Source organism: Salmo salar, chromosome ssa04, assembly GCF_905237065.1.
Source record: "Salmo salar chromosome ssa04, Ssal_v3.1, whole genome shotgun sequence".
Taxonomy (NCBI): Eukaryota; Metazoa; Chordata; class Actinopteri; order Salmoniformes; family Salmonidae; genus Salmo; species Salmo salar.
This window is the reverse complement of record NC_059445.1, coordinates 60,952,737-60,980,308: the sequence shown is the minus strand read 5'-3', so window position 1 is coordinate 60,980,308 and position 27,572 is coordinate 60,952,737. Positions and strand designations below refer to the sequence as shown.

The window sequence follows — 27,572 nt, the reverse complement described above, 5'->3', positions numbered from 1 at the left end:
CAATAGACAGGAAATCAGGGCCACAGGCAGCCCGGCTGCAGCCCAGTGCACATTGGACCCCAGGGTGTAAAGCACTGTGTCACTTCACTCCTTCTAATGCTAGCACTCTCCAGAGCGCACATGATATGGGCCAGACATATGTAAAAGTGAAGCTAAAGGTGGACTGCTGTACCTGTTTCCGTTGACCTGTCCACTGTTGCACTCCATCTTGATGGTGACGCGGGCGGGCGGCTGGGACAGCCAGTCCTGCTGGTGCACCCTGGGGCTCATCTTGGCCGTCTGGCCGTACTCGCTGGCCGCCGCCGCCATCTCAGCCTTGGCGTGGTGGGGCGTTCCGTAGGTGCACTCGAACAGCGACTGGTCCTCACTCACCACCGACAACGCTTCCTGTACACAGAAAGAAAGCGCAAAGACATATCCCTCTTAGATTTCTATTACAATCAAAGCTCCATTCACTTGGTTTATAATCAACTGGTTCAGATTCATTAAGTGTGGATTTTGGCATGAACCGAGTATGATTGATTTGTGATCCTTGGGGCTCTGCTCAAATTGCAGGTAATTTGGGACCGGTCCGTGATTTAAACCCTAAGCTCTATGCACATATGTGGTGGATATAACATTAGATTGCAGTCTGATGAATACCTCCTTGTGCGCTCATTGTTTTGTGGGTAAAATGGCAGACAGAATGACCCCTGGAAAACTCACCTGAAAACCAGGCCCCCTCATTATAGAGGGATTACCATGGCCAGTAAAAGTGCTCCAGTTTCATTCACTTCTACCTGGGTTGAATTAGAGCACAGAAGTATACGCTATGATTAAACCAGCAGGGTGTCTACCAGGCTCTATATAAAATATATAAAGACCTCATTATACATGAATAATATCCACATATGATCGACAACATGGGCAAAGAGTACCAATATTAACCAACCTGACCCTCTAAACTAACACATGCTAACCCTCTTGATCATTAACGTTTCACAGGCATTTTGTCCAACTTTTTGTCTTCCTCACAGGACAATCGCTACATCCAGGCATCCCAGGTCTGAGGTAAGTTCACCCGGTGCCATCTAGATGGGATAGGCCTCCTAAAGAGTCTGGGTTACTTCCTGTACATTTTTGGGATGTTTTCCCTTTTTTTTCATAGTTTTCCCCTCTATTTATACAGGTTATTCTCATTGAAATTAAATATATTTTACATGAGAAATCTGTTAGGTTCACCAGCTAGCCACTGTCGCCCAAAGCCTGCTTTAGGGGATTTACACGTTTGATTTCTCATTAAATACTCTGTGCCAATGGCATAAAAAAGTTCCAAATCAACAAACATTTTATTAAATGTTTTAGACTTTCTCAACTGTTCAGTATCTCCCTATCCCAAGACCCCCAATTTAGCTGTAGAAAGACCTGAGAGCTTTTTTATTTCCAGGTATTCTTTAGGTTATTGGGTTAGGTCAAGGCATTCTAAGCAAATTCAGCCATTCTTGGGGGAAATGGAAATTGAGACTCTACTTCAACTTTCATTCCAACATCCATTTGTTGTGATGTCAGGAGACCACAGTGCAGACCACACTCATGATTATCACACACTGGGTATACTCCCTGAAACCACAAGGCCTCAGTCAGGTCCCCATGTGTCCTTCATCCAAGAAAGATGGAATCATATGCAATACAAAACGCTTTTAAGATTTGTACATTTAAAGATGAAATGCATGTTCTAGCCAAGGAATTAATTAAATCTTGATTAATCTAGTGTTTATCCTTAATTTATTTCAAAGCCATTCCTGTCTCCTCCCATCAACCTCAAATGAATGGGATCCAACAGTAAAAATCCATTCAACACCAATGACTAACACAAACACATATTTTCACACAAATGCCATGACATGGCAACCTGTCTCTAATTTTCCCAGTATTGTTCATAAAATCTCTTAGCCAAATCCTGTATTGCTACATATACCTGAGGGCTTCTATCTGAGTCTAACGCCAACCCTTCTCTTCTCTCTTTCCTCTGAGCTCGTCAGCCCTCCTCAACCTGCCCTCTCTCTCTCTCTCTCTCTTGTGGAAGGAGAGCCCCTCCAACATCTCGGTGTAAGTGACCCACCCTGATCTCAAATCACTTAGGAGGAAAAGGAAGCTGTGTCGGAAAGGAGATTAATCTAGTGGGGACTGGTCCTCCCTGATATGTCAGCTGCAAACCACATTACAGAGCAAGCTCGGCACATTGACCCTCATCTGAGAGAAAAGAGGGGGGGGTCCAAGGGTTAGACATAGACGAGAGCAGAGCATAATATACACGAGGTGACCCCAGCCAGCATGAATAAGGGGCACACACACACAGCTTTTGTTCACCCAATGCAAACAAAACAAAACCACATCCACTCACAGCTAATGTTCAGCCACACAGCTCCATACTTCCTGAGCTTTGATCCTATGGAAAAGACCATAAAGCCAGGAACTGACCAAAAAACAACCAAAAGATAGGCCACAGAGAGATCCGTCATCAATCACAGCTGGGATTTTTGATAGATGTGTAGCCATCGAGTGCCATTTTAATGCAGTCTGTTTACATTGTGTCTGGGAACAACTAACAGATTTAGGATCTTAATGTGATCACCCTGTTGCAGGAGAACTTGCCTGAAATGTAGAAAATGCTAAACTTGTACTGTATTTGAGGTTTAAAAAGGCTTCAGAAGTTTGTAATTTCCACTATGAAAATTCAGAGTTGATTTTCCCTTACGAAAAATGTATCAACCCCTACAAAAATGTCCACTAATTATAATCCACATAATAATTCACATTTCTTGTTGCTGCAGGACTATTATTTTCCTGCTGTAGCAAACTGGATCAATTTAAGATCCTACAACTGTAAACCAGTTATTATAAATTATTTGGCCATCCTGAAGACAACAGAAATATGTGACAAAATAACATGACACTAAATACTAGATTTGGCGATCACAACATAGAGAAGATTCAGATATTCCATAAACACCAAGACACAATGAAGCAAACATAATTCGCCTTTAGATTTAAACTAAACTAGCTTAGATCAACACAAGAGTCTGGCCAGGTCTCCATCTTGCCCCAAACTCAGTACAGTACATTCCTCTATGGTCCATTATTCCTCTTCTAAAGAAAGTGAGAGATTGTTTCACAACCTTAGTGTCATGGCCAAAGAAAATGAACACAGATTTAGGCAGGGAAGAATGAGGCTGTGCTGAGCCCAGTTTTCCTAACGAACAGTGTCCACCATAGAATAAGTCATATGATGTACACATTCAGGGAGGTCCTCTATGGGAGCGTGTAGTGGAGTTCCAGGGGTTGCAGCATGGCTGTCTGGGTAGGGAAATGAACGGCTGACCAGTGGGCAGCTGGTTCAAATCAGAACTTGAGCCCCTATGAGGCAGTATAGTAAATTACCCTCCATAAATATTGAGCTTTATAAGTGGAAATTGGTATAGTACACTTAATTTCACCTCATATAATGTTGTGTATATCACATTTAATAACAGTCAAAATCATGTTAGCCTGAGCTGGTTTACAGTACTTTATGGTGGACATTTTGTCCTAAAACATTTCTTCCTAAACCTGCTCCAGTGTCCCCAGGGTCATTCTGACCTTATAACGTGACATAGAGAGCCATATTCACAGTGTATGAGTAGCTCTAGTCCTGTACTCCCTCTCAATGGAGCCATTGGACCCATTCATGGAGAATGTCCCAGGCAGCCTTCCCAATGAGACATGGTGTGGTGTGGCTGAAGACAGGAAGCTCCCCTTCTCCCATCATTTCCTGCATTTAAAGTTCCTGATAGTGGGGGAGGGATATCGGGAGGTGGGGAGCGCAAAACAGGAAGTGCTCATCGTTGGCATTTTGATTGTGGTTGAGATTTGGAACACTAATGGAGTTGATGGCCGGATGAAGAGAGGGAGAAACAGAAAGAGAGGGAGTGGGAGGGAGTTCTCCCTGCAATTTCTACACAGCAGGCCATTGGGCAGTTCACCACAGGTTGACGTTTATTTTAGTCTTGTCCTGGAGGCAGAACTGAGCAATTTCCCCTTAGATAGGCCAGCTGCAACATTGGTAATTGTAATAATTCGATTTTTGGTCTAAAGGGTTAGGGTTAAGGTTAGGTTTGAAATCAGATGTCATGGCTTTGTGGCTATGCTAGCTAGTGACCACTTTGCAGGGCTGCCTCCAGAACAAAATGCAGTAACATCAGTAGTGCAGGTTATGGCCTTGCACTTCCCGGTCCTTCAATCAGGGGCAGCCATTCTGGATGTTGTTTTAGCAGCTCCCTCCCTGATTCCACCAATTAAGACTACCTTAATTTCCATTTGGTCAGACAGGCAATATTGGGGTGTCCTACTATGAATTGACAGAGACAAACCTTCCCAGTCCAAAACACAAGATCTGTTATTTTTCAAACAGGAAGAACACCTGTGTTACGTTTCCACGAAAGCCGTTTTGTTAGCATTGAAAAGCAGTCTGATTTGTACATGACTGCTGGAAAACGTTTTGTTTCGCAATTGGACACCACAGAGACAATGTTTTTTCCTAGTAGAGATCCAATGATGAATAACTTCCAGGGGCCTTGATTTGGCAGTAACACGTGTTATGGAGAAAGAGATGGAGCTGTTACACTTATGTGTGAAACTATAGTACAGGATGAAACTTGGAATGTCAAAAGCCTGGAGAGTTTCAATTTGAAAAATTATGGGTGTTTTTATTTCCATAGGTCAGTGACAAAGGTTGGCCAGAGCCTCAGACCTCACAAAGACACAGAGGTTGGTTGGCCACAACTTCCTGGATCCCCCTCTGGTATGTGCATTACACACACATACACACACTATTTGCATTGTTTGTCTCAGTTCTATCCATAGGTGGGCATGATAAACTGTTTTGTTTGTGTCCTGATATCCTGATGTGGTTGACTCAATGAACTGAATGCCACACTCTTCATTGTGTAAATAATTGTACATTGTATTAAGTTTTTAAAAATTTTTATACACATTTAGGACTAAAGAAGTGGCTATGGACCAGCAAAGTTAACAGGTTGGTCTACCAAGAACATTTATGATTGGTAAGGGATGAGATCTGTTCCACGAAAGCCGTTTTGTTAGCATTGAAAAGCAGTCTGATTTGTACATGACTGCTGGAAAACATGTTTTGTTTTTGCAATTGGACACCACAGAGAGAATGTTTTTTCCTGAACATTGCTTTCTAGGTGTGTACTAGATACTAGAGGACCCAACTCACTGACCCCAATTGAACTGTCTAAGATGATAGACTGTCCACTGGTGCCATAACGTGTCTTCATGCTGAGAACAGTGTGACATTATCAAAACAACATGACACAGCTTTTCAGTCGGTTGCGTTGTGCTCATTTCAGCAAAACTATTCCCCAATCGCCTTGTGCTATTGTGACAGAAAAGCAGTGTTCTCCAAAAAAAAGTTGATAACAGAGAGTATCTATGTCAGTTGTTCAGAATATTCTTTATAGTCATCCATAATAATCTCAATCAGGTGCAATGAAGTTCACCACCACCAAACCTGTTCCACAAAAAGCCAGCCAGTGCACCGAGAAGGCATTTATAAACAGCGGTCACTCTCCTCTCTGCATGGGACTTCAACTCAACCACGGTCCCAGTGCCACAATATCACGGGTCACAAAGGAGCAAGCTCCCTCTCCAAACATTTGGGTTCTACTTCCAAAGTGTACCTGTTTACATTGAATACCAGTAAGACAGCTGATTATGTAATTATGGCTTCCCTGCTTTTGTTTTATTGCTCACACTGTGATTTGGCTGTAAACATCTTGTGCTGCCACTGGCAGACGCAGAGGGTGGAAATATTAGACGCCATGTTGAATTAGGTTTGCAGGTGACTGACTCCCTAGCAGGACTCTAAATTAAAACAAGGGAGGGATATCGGGAGGTAGCACTGGAGCTCCCAACTTTAAAAAGTTAGGAGCACAACAAAATGTAGGAGCACCAGAAAATATATTTTTTATATTAATTGAGATATAGCCTATGAGTTCCAGCTACTTCTGAAGCACGTTGTGCCCTAGATTATTTGATTATTATAAAAAGCAAAAAATGCTTTCCTCCTCTGTCCATTGTCTAATAGGCGCTGTTACAGTAACTACACAAGGGTAATTACTTGATAGACTAACACTAGGATAGCTATGTCAAAGTATTAACTATTTACTACGACTATTTACCATTCATTTTGATTATGACGTTAACATAGGCATTAATGCAACAATAACAATTGCATGATAAAATGTCTTCAGAGAATTTAAACCTCCCACTATTTCAGTTCCTTCAGCACAGGATAGCATTTTTCATTTCAAAGTATAATTTTCGCAGATGGTTCTTTGACAAATACCTAAGACTCAACCCCCCCCAAAAAAGACCAATACATAAGAATGCAAAAAAACAGTCAATTTTCTATTCGTAATTTTTTTGTAAAGGTAAAAATATCAACATCAAAAACATAATAAACGTTAAAATTGGTGCCTCTCCATAACGGATAAAATTTTCAAGAAATGTAAATTCCGGTTTGTTTTATTTGTTTGTAAAACAAGCCAGGTCAAATCACTTCTGCGTCCAAAAGAACAAAATCTCAGATTTTGTCATTAACCCAAAGATTTTTGAAACCGTACAGCCCATCCGCATAGGAAAAAGGAAATTTGCAAGGAAATCTTGTCGCACCTCTATGGCAGAAGGGTGTTACCCTTCGCCTGCTTGGTCAGTGTTTCTTTAAAGTGCCACGAAAACTAAAACAATGCCCAAGCACTACAGAAAATAAGCAATAAAAAGCCAAAACTTTTGAGAAAAAAAATAGAAATGTACTTACCTTAATGGTGCTGGCCATATTTGTTCAGGACCTCTCAGTCCTGGTAAAACACACTGGTATAAATTCTAATATGATTTTTTTTCTGGACAGAAAGCTAGTTGAGGTTCCACTAAGCGGTGTTTGGAGCGGATGAGATTGTGCTAACGTTGGGAAGTGAAGTCAGCCAATAGCAGGAAGAGGTTTCTATTGGTTCTGGCCACTGCAACTCGAAGAAACAGGATATTTGGGAGAGAGGAGATAAGAAGGGCTAAAAACAATGTTGTTATTCTTGATGATGTGGGTTAGAAGTTTTTATTTTTAAGTAAGGAGGGGTAAGGTTGTAGAGGGGAGACTAACTAAAGGCTGATCTGAGAGTAGGTTCTCTACTGAGGCAGGCAGATGTGAAGTGTGTGTTTGTGTGTCACACAAATAAATCGGTGATAGGATGCAAATGTCTGATCACACCATCCATACTTGATTCGCTTGCCTGCCATGTGCCTCTATAGAGGGCTAACAGTCGAGGATGGCTACAGTGAGTACAGCACCAACCTCTCTTGCACAGAGCACTCAACACTATTGAAAAGATAATTTCACCACTTTTGAACAAGGGGCATTTCAACATTACTACACTTAAACCATTTTTTTTATCAGGTTTAAGTATATTCCAGTAGAAATTAACCTTTATAAACTCACTTAAATAACAGGTCACATGTATGCCTCAATTTAGTAGGCTACCTGCATAATAAATAGAAAAACTGAATGTCCACACAATGAATGAATATTAATTGAATGGAGAATGAGATGTGAGCGGCCCGGCCCTCCCTTCTTCAGGGGGGTCTGGTTGGTTCTGGAGACTAGATGTGAGAAAGCAGAAAACCTGAGCAGGCCTGATAAGGAGGTGAAGTCAAGGAGAAAGTCAAGGAGAAAGTAAGAGAGGAAATCAGAGCACAGCCTGACATCCTGCTGCCGACCTCTGTCAAAACACACCCATGACTGACCACCCCTGGTCCTGGACGTTGATTACACACACACACAAACAGGCGGGGGCAGACCCACTGCACTGTGACCTCTGACCTGTGACCACTCTCAGGTGCACAGTTGAACCACAGTTCAGACCAGAAAGCCCTCAAGGTAGTACTCAACTGACCACTGTGAGGCTCAGGGCCGTAGCCAGGGTCTGAGTTTTTGTCAAATTCGGTGTCCTTATATGTAGCTACAGCCATGGTGAGGTTCACAGCATTTGTAAACCGATCGTGGCGTGGCATCATATCATTTACAAAGAGGAATTATTTTACAAGATGGTGTAGCAGTAGGACGTATGTGTTTGTCTTTGTCTTATCCCGTATAAATAGCCGGTCTTTTTCGTATACATCTTAATCTCACTTTCTATCTACGAACTAAATATACTTTCCTGCAACCCGCCTCACCCAATGTGGTACGGATCAGCCTCACCCAGAGCATATCGGACTGCTTCTCTCCACCACATCACCGGATTCCTGCCGCCCTGGATCATTACACCGGATCATCACAGCTAGCTAGCTGCAAACAAGTAGCTACTGTTAGCTATCGCCTCTGTCCCGAAGCAAGCACTAGCTAGCCTTGAGCTAGCCTCGAGCTAGGCCCATATACTAGCTAATTCTAGGGCTACAATGCCTCCTTTGCCAATTGGCCTGGACCCTTTATTGTCGACACGGAACCCCGCCGATCCATCACGACGGGACTGCCGACGTGATCGCCCGATGTGGTCTCAACAGGCTATTCTGTTACGATGTTGCCGAAAAACCATCTGCTAGCCCCGGCCCGCTAGCTTTTCTGAACGCTGTGTCCCCTGCACGCCTAGTGTAGTAGTGACTACCGAATGGCACCCTGACTCACCTATTGCTGCTCTTTTGACCCTATGATCACTCGGCTACACAGCTGATGCCCCCTGGACTGTTTCAATAACACGGTACCTCATTTTGTTTACCTGTCGGCCCCAGCCTCGAACTCAGGTCCTGTATGTACCTAACTGACCCGCTCTGCCCATTCATCGCCATTTACCCGTTGTTGTCTTAGCTCTCCTGATCAACACCTGTGATTGCTTTATGCCTCTCTCTTAGTTCAATATGCCTCGTCTCCTGCTGTCTTGGCTAGTTCTTATTGTTTTATTTCACTGTAGAGCCTCTAGCCCGCTCAAAATGCCTTAGATAGCTCTTTTGTCCCACCCCACACACATGCGGAGACCTCACCTGGCTTAACTGGTGCCTCTAGAGACGAAACCTCTCTCATCGTCACTCAACGCCTAGGTTTACCTCCACTGTACTCACATCCTACCATACCATTGTCTGTACATTATGCCTTGAATCTATTCTACAACGCCCAGAAATCTGCTCCTTCTATTCTCTGTCCCCAACGCACTAGACAACCAGTTCTTATAGCCTTTAATCGTACCCTTATCCTACTCCTCCTCTGCTCCTCTGGTGATGTAGAGGTTAACCCAGGCCCTGTAGCCCCCAGTTCCACTCCTATTCCCCAGGCGCTATCATTTGTTGACTTCTGTAACCGTAAAAGCCTTGGTTTCATGCATGTTAACATCAGAAGCCTCCTCCCTAAGTTAGTTTTATTCACTGCTTTAGCACACTCTGCCAACCCTGATGTCCTCGTCGTGTCTGAATCCTGGCTTAGGAAGGCCACCAAAAAATTCTGAAATTTCCATCCCCAACTACAACATTTTCCGCCAAGATAGAACTGCCAAAGAGGGGGGAGTTGCAATCTACTGCAGAGATAGCCTGCAGAGTTCTGTCATGCTATCCAGGTCTGTGCCCAAACAGTTCGAGCTGCTAATTTTAAAAATCCACCTTTACAGAAATCAGTCTCTCACTGTTGTTATAGACCCTCAGCCCCAAGCTGTGCCCTGGACACCATATGTGAATTAATTGCCCTCCATTTATCTTCAGAGTTTGTACTGTTAGGTGACCTAAACTGGGATATGCTTAACACCCCCGCCGTCCTACAATCTAAGCTAGATGCCCTCAATCTCACCCAAATTATCAAGGAACCTACCAGGAACAACCCTAAATCCGTAAACACGGGCACCCTCATAGATATCATCCTGACCAACCTGCCCTCTAAATACACCTCTGCTGTCTTCAACCCGGATCTCAGCGATCACTGCCTCATTGCCTGAGTCCATAATGGGTCCGCGGTCAAATGACCACCCCTCATCACTGTCAAACGCTCCCTAAAACACTTCAGCGAGCAGGCCTTTCTAATCAACCTGGCCCGGGTGTCCTGGAAGTATATTGACCTCATTCCGTCAGTAGAGGATGCCTGGTTATTCTTCAAAAGTGCTTTCCTCACTATCTTAAATAACCATGCCCCATTCAAAAGATTTGAATTAAGAACAGATATAGCCCTTGGTTCACTCCAGACTTGACTGCCCTTGACCAGCACAAAAACATCCTGTGGCGTACTGTATTAGCATTGAATAGCCCCCGCAATATGCAACTTTTCAGATAACTTTTTCAGGGAAGTTAGGAACCAACATACACAGGCAGTTAGAAAAGCAAAGGCTAGCTTTTTCAAACAGAAATGTGCATCCTGTAGCACAAACTCCAAAAAGTTCTGGGACACTGTAAAGTCCATGGAGAATAAGAGCATCTCCTCCCAGCTGCCCACTGCACTGAGGCTAGGTAACACTGTCACCACCGATAAATCTACAATAATTGAGAATTTCAATAAGCATTTTTGGACATGCTTTCCACCTGGCTACGGGCGGGCGGCTTCCACCCTCCCCCTCGTCTAGCATGACTACTCTGGACAGTTCTGACTTAGAATATGTGGACAACTACAAATACCTAGGTGTCTGGTTAGACTGTAAACTCTCCTTCCAGACTCACACTAAGCATCTCCAATCCAAAATTAAATCTAGAATCGGCTTCCTATTTCGCAACAAAGCATCCTTCACTCATGCTGCCAAACATACCCTAGTAAAACTGACTATCCTACCGGTCCTTGACTTCGGCGATGTCATTTACAAAATAGCCCCATATACTACCCATCACTGCGACCTGTATGCTCTCGTTGGCTGGCCCTCGCTTCATATTTGTTGCCAAACCCACTGGCTCCAGGTCACCTATAAGTCTTTGCTAGGTATAGCGCCGCCTTATCTCAGCTCACTGGCCACCTTAGCAGCACCCACCTGTAGAACGTGCTCCAGCAGGTATATTTCACTGGTCATCCCCAAAGCCAACTCCTCCTTTGGCTGCCTTTCCTTCCAGTTCTCTGCTGCCAATGACTGGAACAAATTGCAAAAATCACTGTAGCTGGAGTCTTATATCTCCCTCAATAAATTTAAGCATCAGCTGTCAGAGCAGCTTACTGATCATTGCATCTGTACACAGCCCATCTGTGAATAGCCCACCCAACTACCTCATCCCCATGTTGTTTTTTTCTCCTTTGCACCCCAGTATCTCTAATTGCATATTCATCTTCTGCACATCTACCACTCCAGTGTTTCATTGCTAAATTGTAATTATTTCGCAACTATGGCCTATTTATTGCATTACCTCCTAATCTTACTACATTTGCACACACTGTATATAGATTTTTCTATTGTGTTATTGACTGTACGTTTGTTTATCCCATGTGTAACTCTGTTATAACGTTCGTCGCCTGGTGACGAGGAAGCGGACCAAAACGCAGCTGGGAGCGAACACATGTTTATTCAACACACTGGAATTAAACATGTACACAAAAATCAAGAAAAATGCAGATACGTTACGTGCTCAAACAAAGAGACAACACCCCACAAACAGCGTGGGGAAAACAGCAACTTAAATGTGATCCCAATCAGAGACAATTAGCGACAGCTGTCTCTGATTGGGAATCGACAGAACCCAACATAGAAATAACCCACCTAGAGCCTACACAAGGCTAAAACGTAAACCAAACACAAACCAATGAAAAATACCTAACATGACACACACCCTGACCCAATATACCCGAGTTCACCTGGTCAGGGCGTGACATCTGTGTTGTTTGTGTCGCACTGCTTTGCTTTATCTTGGCCAGGTCGCAGTTGTAAATGAGAACTTGTTCTCAACTGGCCAACCTGGTTAAATAAAGGTGAAATAAAATACAAATAAAATAAAGAAGAGGCTGTGAGAAGAACAGTGTTTTCCCTATTTTGAAAGGAATTGAGTAATTTACCACCTGTTGACTGTTGTTTTTTCAACTTTCAACAAATTTAATTTGGGAGGGGGCAAAATATAGCACATGTAGTATTTTGTACCAAAACCAACAAACACATGATAGCACTTTTAACTGTGTTACAAGTATTATTGGTGGGTGTGCATTTTTGGGAATGTCTTTTTTACGGTCTATGGGTGTGCATTTTGTAAGACTGAAATGTTGCAATTATTTTGGTTATTGTCTTTCAACAGATGATCACAAGATTTACCCAAATAGCATTAAGAAAAACAGGAGGATGTTGTGTTGCTCAAATTGTGCTGGTTTTCACAAGTTTCTGCTGTTTGTTGTTGCATCACCAAATGAAGAAATACTATGAAGTGTGTGAGAATCTCCAACAGCCAAATTAGGCCTACATCTAGTCTTTCATTTTATTTCAGTTTTCAGTCTCTCTCTCTCTCTTTCTCTCTCTTTCTCCATCCTCCCCCATCCATCTCTCCTGTTGTCTGACTGGTTTTATGGCCTCCTGCGGGAAGTCTGTAGGATGTGACCCCTGTTCCCCTCTCACACCAAATCTAGGCCACCCAACAATGCTGACACACACACATGTAAACACGCACACACACACACCTCAACCATCCCAACCCTCCACCTCACCAAATCCCACCCATCCTACCTCTATTACCCGTCACCCAATACCACCATACCCCCTCACTCCCCTCCTCCATATTCATCTCCACCTTATCTCCTTCACCCCATCTCCAGTCTCCAGTCCCCCCCCCCCACACACACCCATACCATCCACCCCATTTTCGGCATACCCCTAGTCACCCTCCTACTCGTGTACCCTCCACCCCATCTCCAGCAGTTCTGACCTGGAAGTGCTACCTCCACAGGGGGCTGGGAAGCCATGCTTCTCCCTCTCGTAAGAATGTCCTGTACTACACGCTCACAGACACACACACCAGTCTCTGGGACCATCTATAAATACAGTAGCCTCCGACTGTGCAGGGCTTCACCCCCTCTAGCCCTGCTCCCCACAACACATCCTCTACTTCAGAGGATCCGGAGGAGGAAGCTTCAGTATAGACTTGTGTGCGTAAAGAGACATATTGATGGTCTTGGAAAAATGCTTGATGTCACAAGTGAATGTCTTGTTGTATAGGGGTTAGTGTGGTGGCAGCTGAACAATAGAGGAGGAGTGTGAGGGGCTCGGTCACATGCTGGGTATTTGTGGATTGTGGAGCACTTGGGCACAGGGCTAATGCTAATGCATATTCCCCTATTAACGGCTCCATCTACAGGCAGCTTGGCGAAACAGCACCCAGTACACAGGCAGGATTCCTAAGATGTGTCTCAATCACAGGAGGTTGATGGCACCTTAATTGGGGAGGACGGGCTCATGGTAATGGCTGGAGCAGAATCAGTGGAATAGTATCAAGCACATGGTTTCTATGTTTTGCTCTGTTTCAGCCATTATTATGAGCCGTCCTCCCCTCAGCAGCCTCCACTAGTCTCAATGGTATGCGTCTCTGAAAAGTCGTCCATGTAAGTAGGTGAGGTAAAAGTGTTGCCTGAGAGAAACATATTTACATATCAGGCCATGTTAAGGCTCTAACGATTTACCTTTCTCTCTTTCTCCCTCTATCAATGAATGACTCCCACTCTGCATCTCGCTACATCACTTATTCTCTGTTTACCTCCTACTGGAGCTCAATAGAGCTTCTCCTTCGAACCTCATCTGATGTGAACTACTGTAAACAGTGGAAGGTTGCTCTCTAACGTTCAACCTAATGACCAGGTATGTGTGCCTCCTTTGGCACAGGGATCATAAACTCCATTAACAGTTGGCAGGCTCCTAGAGCGCCACCATCACCGTTCAGGAGTGAAGGGTTGAACAGATCCCAGTCTGTGTGCTGCTAGTCTGCCTGGTGGTCTAGCTGTTATAGCCCTATGGGGAGGCAGGTTGGTCACGAGAGAGAGAGCAGGAAACCAGCATCCCTCCACCCTCGGACGTACACTACATGCCCGGCGGCCACCAACTTTTATGGAGATACCTACAGCGTGGGTAGTAGTACACCCATTGTGATGCTTTATAAGCGTGTTTATGACCTGTCGTTAACGTTAGTAAGGCTCCTAAGTGGCGTAACGAATCGTGCATAAAAAATGTGCAGGTTAGATTACAGTTCATGTCAAGTATTATAATTCTGGAATGGCCGACAGAGTTAATGGCTATATCATGCTAGTCTGCTCTGCATTGGTTTTCCTATTTACTGTCAGTATTACTTCAGCAGCAATCACATTCAAAAATAAAGACGTAAAAAATACTTTCTGCCCAGGATCTAAATAAACAACATTTCAGAGAATGTGCATCAAATTTAAGAGCAGCTCTTGACTCTCGAAAGCCAATGTGTGAGAGCTTTGAGCTCAATGCATGAAATGCACTGTAAAATAAAGTTATCAATATGATTTGCTATTAATATATAAAACAAAACCGATGGGCATGTATCATTTCCATTTAAGAACAGTATCATATACACAATAAAATATGATGACAAATGAATTCTAACCTTTGGTTTCCCTCAGCCCAGCTCTTTCTAGGTTCTTAACCGCAGTAAAACGCTGACTGAGCACGGCCATCACGGCCAGCCCAGAAGGGTTCCTTTTGAAGCTGAAGGAGTGAAAGGGGACATTTAAGGATCACTTACATCTAAACACAGCCTAGCAGTATCCTGCAGCAGCACTGCACAGATGCTCATTTAGCATTCCACAGCCTCCTGTAGCATTGCCTTCATACAGGGGGAGGGAGAGAGAGAGAGAGAGAGAGAGAAGAGAAAACACCATATGATTTGAATTAATCACCGTGGCCAGACAGTTATATTAAAAATAACATTTTTCATCTTTCGGTCACAATTGCTCGTCTGTTGCTTGACAAAATACTGGCCTGAAGCTGACGGTATAATGGGCTATGGGCGCTCTCTGTTTTTTTCTGGCAACTCACACAACCGTCATGCGTTTTCTAATTGACAGGATTGGACGACACAGGGAACCAGTCACAGCACAGGCTGTATGGACCCTGCCCCTGAAGTGATAGGATAAGGTTTTAGACACAATACCTTGCAACTCATTCCTAATACAAACAAGGTTTTGTACACAGTATGTTTGATCGACTGATAATACAACCTTGCACGTGTCCTTCCACCTACATTGATTTAATAGGAGATATTAAACCATGGCTATTTCAAAATAAGCACAGATCAGGCTTTTCTATGTATACCCCATAAAAGTGTCCCAAATATAGCCTTGCAGGTCACAGTGTAGGCCTTGACGTGTGCAGTCGAGGAGTAATCTCACCCTAGATGTGCGGGCAAACCAGGAAGTGGTAAACCACATGACCTGCCTATGCAGAGTCCAGGAAGAGAGAGGGTTGTGAGCTGGAGAACGTTAACTTGGTGGCATGGACCCTGTCCTCGGATTTCAAGGCCGCTTGAGACAATGACTTATCAGTGACCCAAGCCCTGCTCAGATAATCAGTGGTGTAAAAAGTACAAAATTGTTATACTTGAGTAAAAGTAAAGATAGCTTAATAGACAAGGACCCAAGTAAAAGTCAACCAGTATAAAACTACTTGAGTAAAAGTCTAAAAGTATTTGGTTTTAAATATACTTAATTATCAAAAGTAAATGGAATTGCTAAAATATACTTAAGTACCAAAAGTAAAAGTATAAATCATTTAAAAAACCAGACGGCAAAATGTTTGTATTAAATATATATTTTTTTATTTACGAATAGCCAGGGGCACACTCCAACACTCAGACATTATTTACAAATGAAGCATTTGTGTTTAGTGAGTCCGCCAGATCAGCGGCAGTAGGGATGACCAGGGATGTTCTGTTGATAAGTGTGTGAATTGGACAAAATTCCTGTCAAAATGTATGATGTAGGGAGCATCATGGTTTGGAGCTGCTTTGCTTCCTCAGGGCCTGGACAGCTTGCTATCTTTGACGGAAAAATGTATTCCCAATCTTATCAAGACATTTTGCAGGAGAATGTTAGGCTATCCATCCACCATTTGAAACTCACCAGAAGTTGGGTGATGCAACAGGACAACGACCCAAAACACAGAAGTAAATCAACAACAGAATGGCTTCAACAGAAGGAAATACACCTTCTGGAATGGCCCAGTCCTGACCTCAACCCGATTGAGATGCTGTGGCATGACCTCAAGAGAGCGGTTCACACTAGACATCCCAAGAATATTACCGAACTGAAACAGTTTTGTTAAGAGAAATGGTCCAAAATTCCTCCTGACTGTTGTGCAGGTCTGATCCGCAACTACAGAAAATGTTTGGTTGAGGTTATTGCTGCCAAAGGAGGGTCAACCAGTTATTAAATCCAAGGGTTCACATACTTTTCCCACCCTGCACTGTGAATGTTTACACAGTGTGTTCAATAAAGACATGAAAACATATACTTGCTGGTGTGCTATTAGTTTGAACAGACTGTTTGTCTATGGTTGTGACTTAGATGAAGATCAGATCAAATTTGATGACCAATTTATGCAGAAATCCAGGTAATTCCAAAGGGTTCACATACTTTTTCTTGCCACTTTACATATGAGATGAGTAATGTGAGATGTGCAAACATTCTTAAAGTGGCATTATTAAAGTGACTAGTGATCCATTTATTAAAGTGGCCAATGACATCAAGTCTGTAGGTAGGCAGCCGCCTCACTGTGCCTGTGGTGGCTGTTTAACAGTCTGATGGCTTTGAGATATCGCTCTGTCCCTGCTTTGAAGCACCTATACTCGCCTTCTGGATGGAAGCGGGGTGAACAGGCAGCGGCTCGGGTGGTTATTGTCCTTGATGATCCTTTTGCCTTCCTGTGACATCGGGTGTTGTAGATGATTTGGAGGGCAGGTAGTTTGCCCCTGGTAATGCATTTTGCAGCCCCCTGACGTTGAAGAGGCGCTGTTGCGCCTTCTTCGCCACACTGTGTGCGTGGACCATTTCAGTTTGTCGGTGATATGTACACAGAGGAACTTAAAATGTTCCACCTTCTCCACTGCTGTCCCGTCGATGTGGATAGGGGGGTGCTCCCTTTGCTGTTTCCTAAAGTCCACGATCGTCTCTTTTGTTTTGTTGACATTGAGTGAGAGGTTATTTTCCTGACACCACACTCTGAGGACCCTCACCTCCTCCTGTAGGCTGTCTCGTCGTTGTTGGTAATCAAGCCTACCACTGTTGTGTCGTCTGCAAACTTGATGATTGAGTTGGAGGCGTGCATGGCCACGCAGTCATGGATGAACAGGGAGTACAGGAGGGGGCTGAGGACGCACCCTTGTGGGGCCCCAGTGTTCAGGATCAGTGGGGTGGAGATGTTGTTTCCTACCTTCATCACCTGGGGGAGGCCCGTCAGGAAGTCCAGGACCCAGTTGCACAGGGTGGGGTCAAGACCCAGGGTCTCAAGCTTAATGATGAGTCTGGAGGGTACTATGGTGTTGAATGCTGAGCTGTAGTCAATGAACAGCATTCTTACATAGGTATTCCTCTTGTCCAGATAGGGCAGTGTGATGGCGATTGCATCGTCTGTGGACCTATTGGGGTGGTAAGCAAATTGAAGTGGGTCTAGGGTCACAGGTGGGGTGGAGGTGATATGATGGTCAGATGTACCAAAAGGAGGGCGGGGGAGGGCCTTGTATGCATCGCGGAAGTTAGAGTAGCAATGCTCGAGCGTGTTACTCACTCGTGTACAGCAATCGATAGGCTGAGAGAATTTAGGTAGCCTCGTTCTCAAATTGGCTTTGTTAAAATCCTCAGCTACAATACATGCAGCCTCAGGATATATGGATTCCAGTTTGCATAAAGTCCAGTGAAGTTCCTTGATGGCTGTCTTGGTATCCACTTTCGGGGGGATATACAGTGGGGGGAAAAATTATTTGATCCCCTGCTGATTTTGTACATTTGCCCACTTACAAAGAAATGATCACTCTATAATTTTAATAGTAGGTTTATTTGAACAGTGAGAGACAGAATAACAAAAAAAAATCCAGAAAAACGCATGTCAAAAATCTTATAAAATGATTTGCATTTTAATGAGGGAAATACGTATTTGACCCCTCTGCAAAACATGACTTAGTACTTGGTGGCAAAACCCTTGTTGGCAATCACAGAGGTCAGATGTTTCTTGTAGTTGGCCACCAGGTTTGCACACATCTCAGGAGGGATTTTGTCCCACTCCTCTTTGCAGATCTTCTCCAATTCATTAAGGTTTCGAGGCTGACGTTTGGCAACTCGAACCTTCAGCTCCCTCCACAGATTTTCTATGGGATTAAGGTCTGGAGACTGGCTAGGCCACTCCAGGACCTTAAAACCTCTTGGGGCTAGGGTGCAGTGTTGAGAATTTTGAAAAAAATATGTGCCCATTTTTAACTGCCTCCTACACCAACTCAGAAGCTAGAATATGCATATTATTGTTCACATTTGGATAGAAAACACTCTGAATTTTCTAAAACTGTTTGAATGGTGTCTGTAAGTATAACAGAACTCATATGGCAGTCAAAACCCTGAGACAAATTCTGACAGGAAGTGGATACCTGATGTGTTGAATTACCTTTAAGCCTATGCCATTGAAACACACAGGGGCTTATTAATTGTTGAGCACTTCCTATGGCTTCCACTAGATGTCACCAGTCTTTAGAAAGTGTTTTGAGTCTTATACTGTGAGAACTGAACGAACAAGAGCCTTGGAACGGTGGTGGCCGATTAGACTCTGGCGCGCGAGTTCATGTTTGGGTACTCTTGTTCCAAAACGTTTTAAAAGAGAATGCAAACGTCCGCCTTGAATATTATTAATGTTCTGGTTAAAAAAGGCACTAATGATTTATGCTATACAACGTTTGACATGTTTGAACGAACGTAAATATTTTTTTTCCCCTCGTTCATGACGAGAAGTCCGGCTGGCATAGATCATGTGCTAACAACACGGAGCTTTTTGGACATAAATTATGAGCTTTTTCGAACAAAACTACATTTGTTATGGACCTGGGATTCCTGGAAGTGACATCTGATGAAGAGAATCAAAGGTAATGGATTATTTACATAGTATTTTCGATTTTAGATCTCTCCAACATGGCGGTTAGTCTGTATCGCAAAGCGTATTTTTTCTGGGCGCAGTGCTCAGATTATTGCAAAGTGTGATTTCCCAGTAAGGTTATTTTTAAATCTGGCAATCCGGTTGCGTTCAAGAGATGTAAATCTATAATTCTTTGAATGACAATATAATATTTTACCAATGTTTTCGAATAGTAATTATTTAATTTGTTGTGCTGCTTGACTGGCGGTTATTGGAGGGAAACGATTTCCTCAACATCAACGCCATAGTAAAACGCTGTTTTTGGATATAAATATGAACTTGATAGAACAAAAAATGCATGCATTGTCTAACATAATGTCCTAGGAGTGTCATCTGATGGAGATTGTCAAAGGTTAGTGCATCATTTTAGCTGGTTTTCTGCTTTTGGTGACGCCTGTCTTTGAATTGACAAAACACTACACACAGCTATTGTCAATGTACTCTCCTAACATAATCTAACTTTATGCTTTTGCCGTAAAGCCTTTTTGAAATCGGACAACGTGGTTAGATTAAGGAGATGTTTATCTTTCAAAGGGTGTAAGATAGTTGTATGTTTGAGAAATTTGAATTATGACATTTAATTGTTTTCAAATTTGGCGCTCTTGATATTTCACCTGTTGTTGATTGGGTGTACCAGGGGTGGGACGCTTGCGTCCCACATAGCCCATAGAGGTTAATGTGCTTCTTCTTGAGCCACTCCTTTGTTGCATTGGCCTGGTGTTTTGGGTCATTGTCATGCTGGAATACCCATCCACGACCCATTTTCAATGCCCTGGCTGAGGGAAGGAGGTTCTCACCCAAGATTTGACGGTACATGGCCCCGTCCATCGTCCCTTTGATGCGGTGAAGTTGTCCTGTCCCCTTAGCAGAAAAACACCCCCAAAGCATAATGTTTCCACCTCCATGTTTGACGGTGGGGATGGTGTTCTTGGGGTCATAGGCAGCATTCCTCCTCCTCCAAACACGGCGAGTTGAGTTGATGTCAAAGAGCTCCATTTTGATCTCATCTGACCACAACACTTTCACCCAGTTGTCCTCTGAATCATTCAGATGTTCATTGGCAAACTTCAGACGGGCATGTATATGTGCTTTCTTGAGCAGGGGGACCTTGCGGGCGCTGCAGGATTTCAGTCCTTCACGGCGTAGTGTGTTACCAATTGTTTTCTTGGTGACTATGGTCCCAGCTGCCTTGAGATAGAGAGGGGTTTTTGTTCTTTATTTTGGTTAGGCCAGGGTGTTACATTGGGTGGGCGTTCTATGTTCTTTTTCTATGTTTTTGTATTTCTTTGTTTTGGGCCGTGTGTGGCTCCCAATCAGGCACAGCTGAAGTTCGTTGTTGTTGATTGGGAGTCGCACATAAGGAGCATGTGTTTCCTTTGGGTTTTGTGGGGGATTGTTTCTGTTTAGTGTTTTGCACCTGACAGGACTGTTTGGCTGTCGGTTTCCTTGTTTTGTTTTTGTATAGTGTTCTTGCTTAATTAAATTCAAAGATGAACACTAACTCTGCTGCGTATTGGTCCACGTTCTCAGACGATGACTTCTCTGTTTCGTCTGACGAAGAAGACAGCCGTTACACTCTCACTGTTCAAATAAACCTACTATTAAAATGATAGACTGATCAATTCTTTGTAAGTGGGCAAACGTACAAAATCAGCAGGGGATCAAATACTTTTTTCCCCCACTGTAACTTTAATAGCAAATTTACATTTACATTTTAGTCATTTAGCAGACGCTCTTATCCAGAGCGACTTACAGTAGTGAATGCATACATTTCATTTCATGCATTTTTGTATTTTTTTCGTACTGGTCAACCATTGATGCCATAGCTCCAGTAAAGTTGAAAAAGGCCACATCCAAACGGAGAGCCCCTTGGATGAGTGAGGAAACTAATCAATTTAAAAAAATGCAAAAAGGCAGAGTGGAAGGGTAAAAAGTAAAAGATCCAGGTCCATTGTGACATTCTGAGAGAGCAACTTGGCATATATAACAAGGCAATTAGAAATGCCAGATGGGCTCATTTTTCTAACTTGATCACTACTAATCAGAATAATGAGAGAGTGCTCTTCTTGACCATTGATGGACTGATAAATCCTACCCCCTCAAACCTATGTGAACTTTCCTCCACATCTAAATGTGATGAGTTTGTGGCATATTTCAGAGATAAGATAACCAACCAATTAGGCTGGGTATGAGTCAAGGAAGACCTGATGAGAACTTTGATGATTTGTGCCCTAATCCACCACGCAAAGGCACTATGGATTTATTTTCCCTGTTTCACCATAGCATTTGTAGTGCAGTGGGGAACAAGGAGTGATTAACAACAGCTTGCACTTCAGATATGCAATTAAAAACCGTTAGGAAGAAGGTGGTGGGGATATGATGGAGAAGGCAGGTAGAAGGTTTAAGTTGTGATATCACTTTCCTGAGCAAAGTATTAAATAGAGCCATGACTAAATGGAACTCTGCCACCCCAGGTAACTCAAGCTAGCATTAAAACCAGAGTTTAAAAAGCGGATAAAAGAACATCTTACAGCCAGGGGCGGAAATCCTGGGGGGGACGGGGGGGACACAACCCCCCCATCCTGGGAAAAATATGATTTGTCCCCCCCAATATATCACTGAAACATAACTATGTAATTTAAATAATATTAATAACACGCAATGAAAGCAATTGTGCTGATTATAGACACCTAATAGCGCGTTTTTAAGTTTCAAAAGATTGCGACCCCCCCACCCTTTGCCTCACAATGGTTTGATCCACTGCCAGTTCCTTAGTTGGCAAGGTAACAGAGAGGTGGTATCCACTGTCTGAAAGGCACTTAATGAACGTAACTGACGTGAGGTTAATCCAGTCAATCGCGCACACACACTAGCTGAATATGCAGAGCTAGCGGGCAAATATTAACTATTAAGCTAGCTAGTAATTATTCCATTTATGTGGCCTCGTCAAAGATGGAATCTTTGCTATCGTCAATTTATTCCAAGATCAGCATGCAGATGATGTAAGTTAGTGCTTCAAAGTCCCTGTGATAAGGTTAGCGATAAACTGAAGTCCAAACTGAACAGAACTACACTCTCTTCTACCATTGTCTTAAATATATTTAACCTGTTGGGGGTAGGGGGCAGTATTTACACGGCCGGATAAAAAACGTACCCGATTTAATCTGGTTATTACTACTGCCCAGAAACTAGAATATGCATATAATTATTGGCTTTGGATAGAAAACACTCTAAAGTTTCTAAAACTGTTTGAATGGTGTCTGTGAGTATAACAGAACTCATATGGCAGGCAAAAACCTGAGAAGATTCTGTACAGGAAGTGCCCTCTCTGACCATTCCTTGAGCTTCTTGACTCGGTTTATTGAAGACTGAGGATCTTTGCTGTAACGTGACACTTCCTACGGCTCCCATAGGCTCTCAGAAGGCGGAAAAAGCTGAATGATGTAATTCCAGCCACTGGCTGAAAAACATTAGCACTTTTGGTAAGTGCTCTATCAGAGGACAATGGGCTGAGGCGCGTGCACGAGTCGACCCCATGTTTTTATTTTCTTTCGTCTTTGAACCTAAACACAGATTCCCGGTCGGAATATTATCGCTTTTTTACGAGAAAAATGGCATAAAAATGTATTTTAAACAGCGGTTGACATGCTTCGAAGTACGGTAATGGAATATTTCGAAATGTTTTGTCACGAAATGCGTCGTGCACGTCACCCTTCTATCCATTCGGATAGTGTCGTGAACGCACGAACAAAACAGAGGATATTTGAACATAACTATGGATTATTTTGAACCAAACCAACATTTGTTATTGAAGTAGAAGTCCTGGGAGTGCATTCTGACGAAGACAGCAAAGGTAATAACATTTTTGTTATAGTAAATCTGATTTTGGTGAGTGCTAAACTTGGTGGGTGTCTAAATAGCTAGCCCTGTGATGCCGGGCTATCTACTGAGAATATTGCAAAATGTGCTTTCACCGAAAAGCTATTTTAAAATCGGACATAGCGAGTGCATAGAGGAGTTCTGTATCTATAATTCTTAAAATAATTGTTATGTTTTTTGTGAACGTTTATCGTGAGTAATTTAGTAAATTCACCGGAAGTTTGCAGGGGGTATGCTAGTTCTGAACGTCACATGCTAATGTAAAAAGCTGTTTTTTGATATAAATATGAACTTGATTGAACAAAACATGCATGTATTGTATAACATAATGTCCTAGGGTTGTCATCTGATGAAGATCATCAAAGGTTAGTGCTGCATTTAGCTGTGGTTTGGGTTTATGTGACATTATATGCTAGCTTGAAAAATGGGTGTCTGATTATTTCTGGCTGGGTACTCTGCTGATATAATCTAATGTTTTGCTTTCGTTGTAAAGCCTTTTTGAAATCGGACAGTGTGGTTAGATTAACGAGATTCTTGTCTTTAAAATTCTTGTCTTTTAAAGGTATTTGAATAACGCGCCACGGGATTCAACTGGCTGTTGAGTAGGTGGGACGATTTCGTCCCGCCGACCCTAGAGAGGTTAATGGTCTCGTTGCAAAAGCTAAATTGTCGCAAGGGAACTTTTATTTATTTATTTTATTTCACCTTTATTTAACCCGGGTAGCAAAGATTATAGCAAACACCACTGAAACGGAATTGGTGCTCGCTAGCTTTGCAAATTCAGCTATTGTTGGAAGCCAGCCAATATGAAACAAACTATTAAAATTACAAAAGGTTGCAGCATATGTTGTGTAAATGGTGAACTCATACAGCTGTCAACTCTTGTCATTTTAATCCGTTTCACATTTGCTAGCTACCTTTTAGATCGAAGCCCAAATAGAATGATAAAAGATAAGATGATAGAAGCCCATCTCCTACTGTAAATAACCTACACACTGTGTGTGTGTGTAGCCAGCCAGCCAGGTAGAAAAAAATGGCAGAAAAATAAAAGATGGACATCAGAGTATTTTTCAATACACCAAAACGCAAAGTAAGAACCCTAGTAGCCTAATATCTCAAAGACTAGTTGATAAAATGTTCATAAGAAAGAAATGAAATTCTAATGGAAATGTTTCACAATGATGTCATTAGGCAGAGCAGGCAACAGATGGCACACAGACAGCAGAGTTGGGGACAGATATGCAGGGACAGACTGGCAGAGACAGGGAGTCTCAGGTAAGTTTGTTGAGTCTTTGTTTGGCAACATTATGAAAGGTTCTCAATTTTTCTTACTTGTAAAATAGGAACATAATTGGAAAATGCCATGGATACCCCCACTCTCAACTTAAACTGGTGACTGAACTAAGATTTGTTAAAGGCAATGGTATTGCTGTTGTGATTAGTTGTGTAGTTTTGGGTACCGGTAGTTAGGAGTACGGCAAACACCTTATTTCTTTGGTTCCTCAATATACATTTACCATATTACAATGTAGGCTATGTGTTACAGCACTACTTTTGGTGTCCCCCTCAGGATTTGCTCTTGAGAAAATGTCATGTAATTGTCCCCTCCAAAGTTGATATCAGATTTTCGCCCCTGCTTACAGCACATGTTGTATTGTATTTTGCATTGTATTGTGTATTATATTATGTATGCGAAATGTGGTTGGATATGACTGTGATATTATGTGGTTGTCTCGCAAAGATGAATGCATTAGCTGTGAGTTGCTCTGGATGGGAGCGTCTGCTGAACGGCTAAATTGTCATGTAAATGTAGTGCTATGTATGTATATTATGTATTAGATTTTTTGTGTTGTTTCCTGTTTGGACCCCAGGAAGAGTAACCGTTGCCTTGGCAGCAGCTAATTGGGGATCCTAATAAATACTAAAACCAAGAAAGGCTTTTTGGATGAGCCCAGTCCAGCATGTTCACTTATTAGCTACCCAATCTATCTATATCTATACTACATTTATGAGATTAAAGACAAAAAAACAAACCAGAAACTCTCCTAAAAGCTAACCTTAGGTAAAAGTCAGGTAAAACTGTTAGGATGAAAAAGCTAAAGTCTTAGAGATAGTCATTCCCCACTGGGCACAGCCATCAATTCGGCGTCTATTCCACGCTGGTTCAACGTATTTTCATTGAAATGACATGGAAACAACATTATTTCAACCAGTTTGTGCCCAGTGGATCCTCTGCAGCTAACCTCCTTCAAGTTAATTAAGTGCTCTACACACCAATGAAAGGTACTACACAACATGGCCAAAGGTATGGCACTGATGTTGGGCGATTAGGCCTGGCTTGCAGTCGGCATTCCAATTCATCCCAAAGATGTTCGATGGGGTTGAGGCCAGTCAAGTTCTTCCACATCAATCTCGACAAACAACTCCTGTATGGACCTCGCTTTGTGCACGGGGGCATTGTCATGCTGAAACAGGAAAGGGCCTTACCTAAACTGTTGCCACAAAGTTGGAAGCACAGAATTGTCTAGAATGTCATTGTATGCTTTAGCATTACGATTTCGTTCTCCTGGCACCCCCTAAACCTATATTAGTCCATCGGACTGCCAGATGGTGAAGCATGATTCATCACTCCAGAAAATGCGTTTTCACTGCTCCAGAGGCTTGTGTGTGGCTGCTCAGCCATGGAAACCCATTTCATATCGAACAGTTTTGTGCTGACGTTGCTTCCAGAGACAGTTTGGGAACTTGGTAGTGAGTGTTGCAACCGAGGACAGACGATTTTTAATGCGCTACATGCTTCAGCACTCGAGGGGTCCCATTCTGTGAGTTTGTGTGGCCTACCACATTGCGGCTGAGCCGTTGTTGCTCCTAGACATTTCCACTTCACAATAACAGCACTTACAGTTGACCGGGGCAGCTATAGCAAGACAGAAATTTGACGAACTGACTTGTTGGAAAGGTGGCATTCTATGATGGTGCCACGTTGAAAGTCACTGAGCTCTTCAATATGGGGCAATCTACAGCCAATCTCTGTCTATGGAGATTGCATGGCACTGTGCTTGATTTTATACACCGGGTGTTGCTGAAATAGCCAAATCTACTAATTTGAAGGGGTGTCCACATACTTTTGTAGTGTAGATTCTTGAAAGGGAAACATTCGTCTCTAAAGGCCAGTCTGGAGTAGATACCTATAAGTCTACCTGTTTTATCACAAGGGCAGAGACCCAGGCAGACTGCCTGCCACTCTGTGATAGATTTCATTTGGCCACACCCAGACCACTGGCACGCTAGCCCTCCATGAGTCACGCCACAAGACTTTCGGGGTCAAGCCACAGAGCAGGAAATCACCGCCAGAAAGAATTTCCATGGCCAGGAGGGGAGAGGGACAGGATTCCTGCCTTCTCACGTCACTGTGCCAATTTATACTACATATTCAGCCAAGACCAAGTCAACAATAAACAACGGATTTAGTCCTGTATTGCACTGAGCAGGTTATGAAGTATGATATTATAAATATGGTATGATGATGAAATCATCAATGGTCCATTGTCATGTATCCATAGATACTTTTATATTCTGTGGTAACCTACGCATAAACCAAATGTGCAAACAGACAATCTCGTCACCAATACCAAAAGGTTCAATTTGAGAGCATGTCAGACATTATTTCTGTATAATTGTGATTTATTATTTGAAGAAATACAATTCATAAAGACTATACATGTTTATTAATTACTTATAACACCTTTATAAACCCAATATAGACCATACCAGAACAGTAAATGTAACCAAGACATAAGTATTGTGGGAATGATTTGACGTTGAAGATCACACTGTAAAAAGCTCCAACATAGGGTGGTGAGCCCTCAAACAAACAATCCATGCTAGAAGACAAGCAGCAACATAGTGTATTGGCTACAACAGAAAGCCCTTCTTCCCAAACACAACCAAACCCAACCAGTGGGATTTCCCAGAACCTCCAGTCCAGTCTAAATCTCTAGCTGTCTGCCGGGACACTACCAGACACTCCAATAGTAATTTGGCGTGCTGCAACAAGCGGTGCCTTTGAGTGCAACCTGCTGCAGGCTGGCTTCCAGACAGGGCCTCTGCCTTGGTCCATCGCGCCATGCCAGGAATGAAGCACTTAATGGTTTTTAGCTGATTGGGGCCAGCGGGGCCCTGAGACACTACACACAGTGTGCTGAGCACTTAGACCCCTAAGTGGGACAGCATCAGTCATTCTGATTGTGGAAATAAACAATCATTCCTGACGGCTGCTGTTGTTGCTTCTGGTCCTAACAGACTGGCCCAGCCTGTGCTTGTGCCTGTGCCTGAGCCTGGACCCAGAGCCTGCACACTGATCTTAGAGAGACTCCGAGGTTTATTTATGCTCTTCGCATCCATGAAACCAGAAGTTTGTGCTGCCAATTAGGCAGAAAATGACCGGGAAATACTTTGTATGGAGGATGGAATAGCTAGGTGTTTACGTATAGGATTGTAGTTTATGGTCTAGTTATTCCACTGTGATTGGACAGGACTGTGTAATAAATG

General features: G+C 42.9%; 1 protein-coding gene across 10 annotated transcripts in view; it reads right to left on the bottom strand.

Moving 5' to 3' along the window:
* LOC100194969 (v-ets erythroblastosis virus E26 oncogene like (avian)) overlaps nucleotides 1-27,572 on the bottom strand; it is a 77,871-nt gene that overhangs the window by 15,372 nt on the left and 34,927 nt on the right. For 6 of the 10 annotated variants that reach the window (XM_045716201.1, XM_045716203.1, XM_045716204.1 and 3 more), the window contains one exon: nucleotides 173-387. In XM_045716201.1, coding sequence (XP_045572157.1) covers nucleotides 173-387 — 215 coding nt within the window. 10 annotated transcript variants of the gene reach the window in all.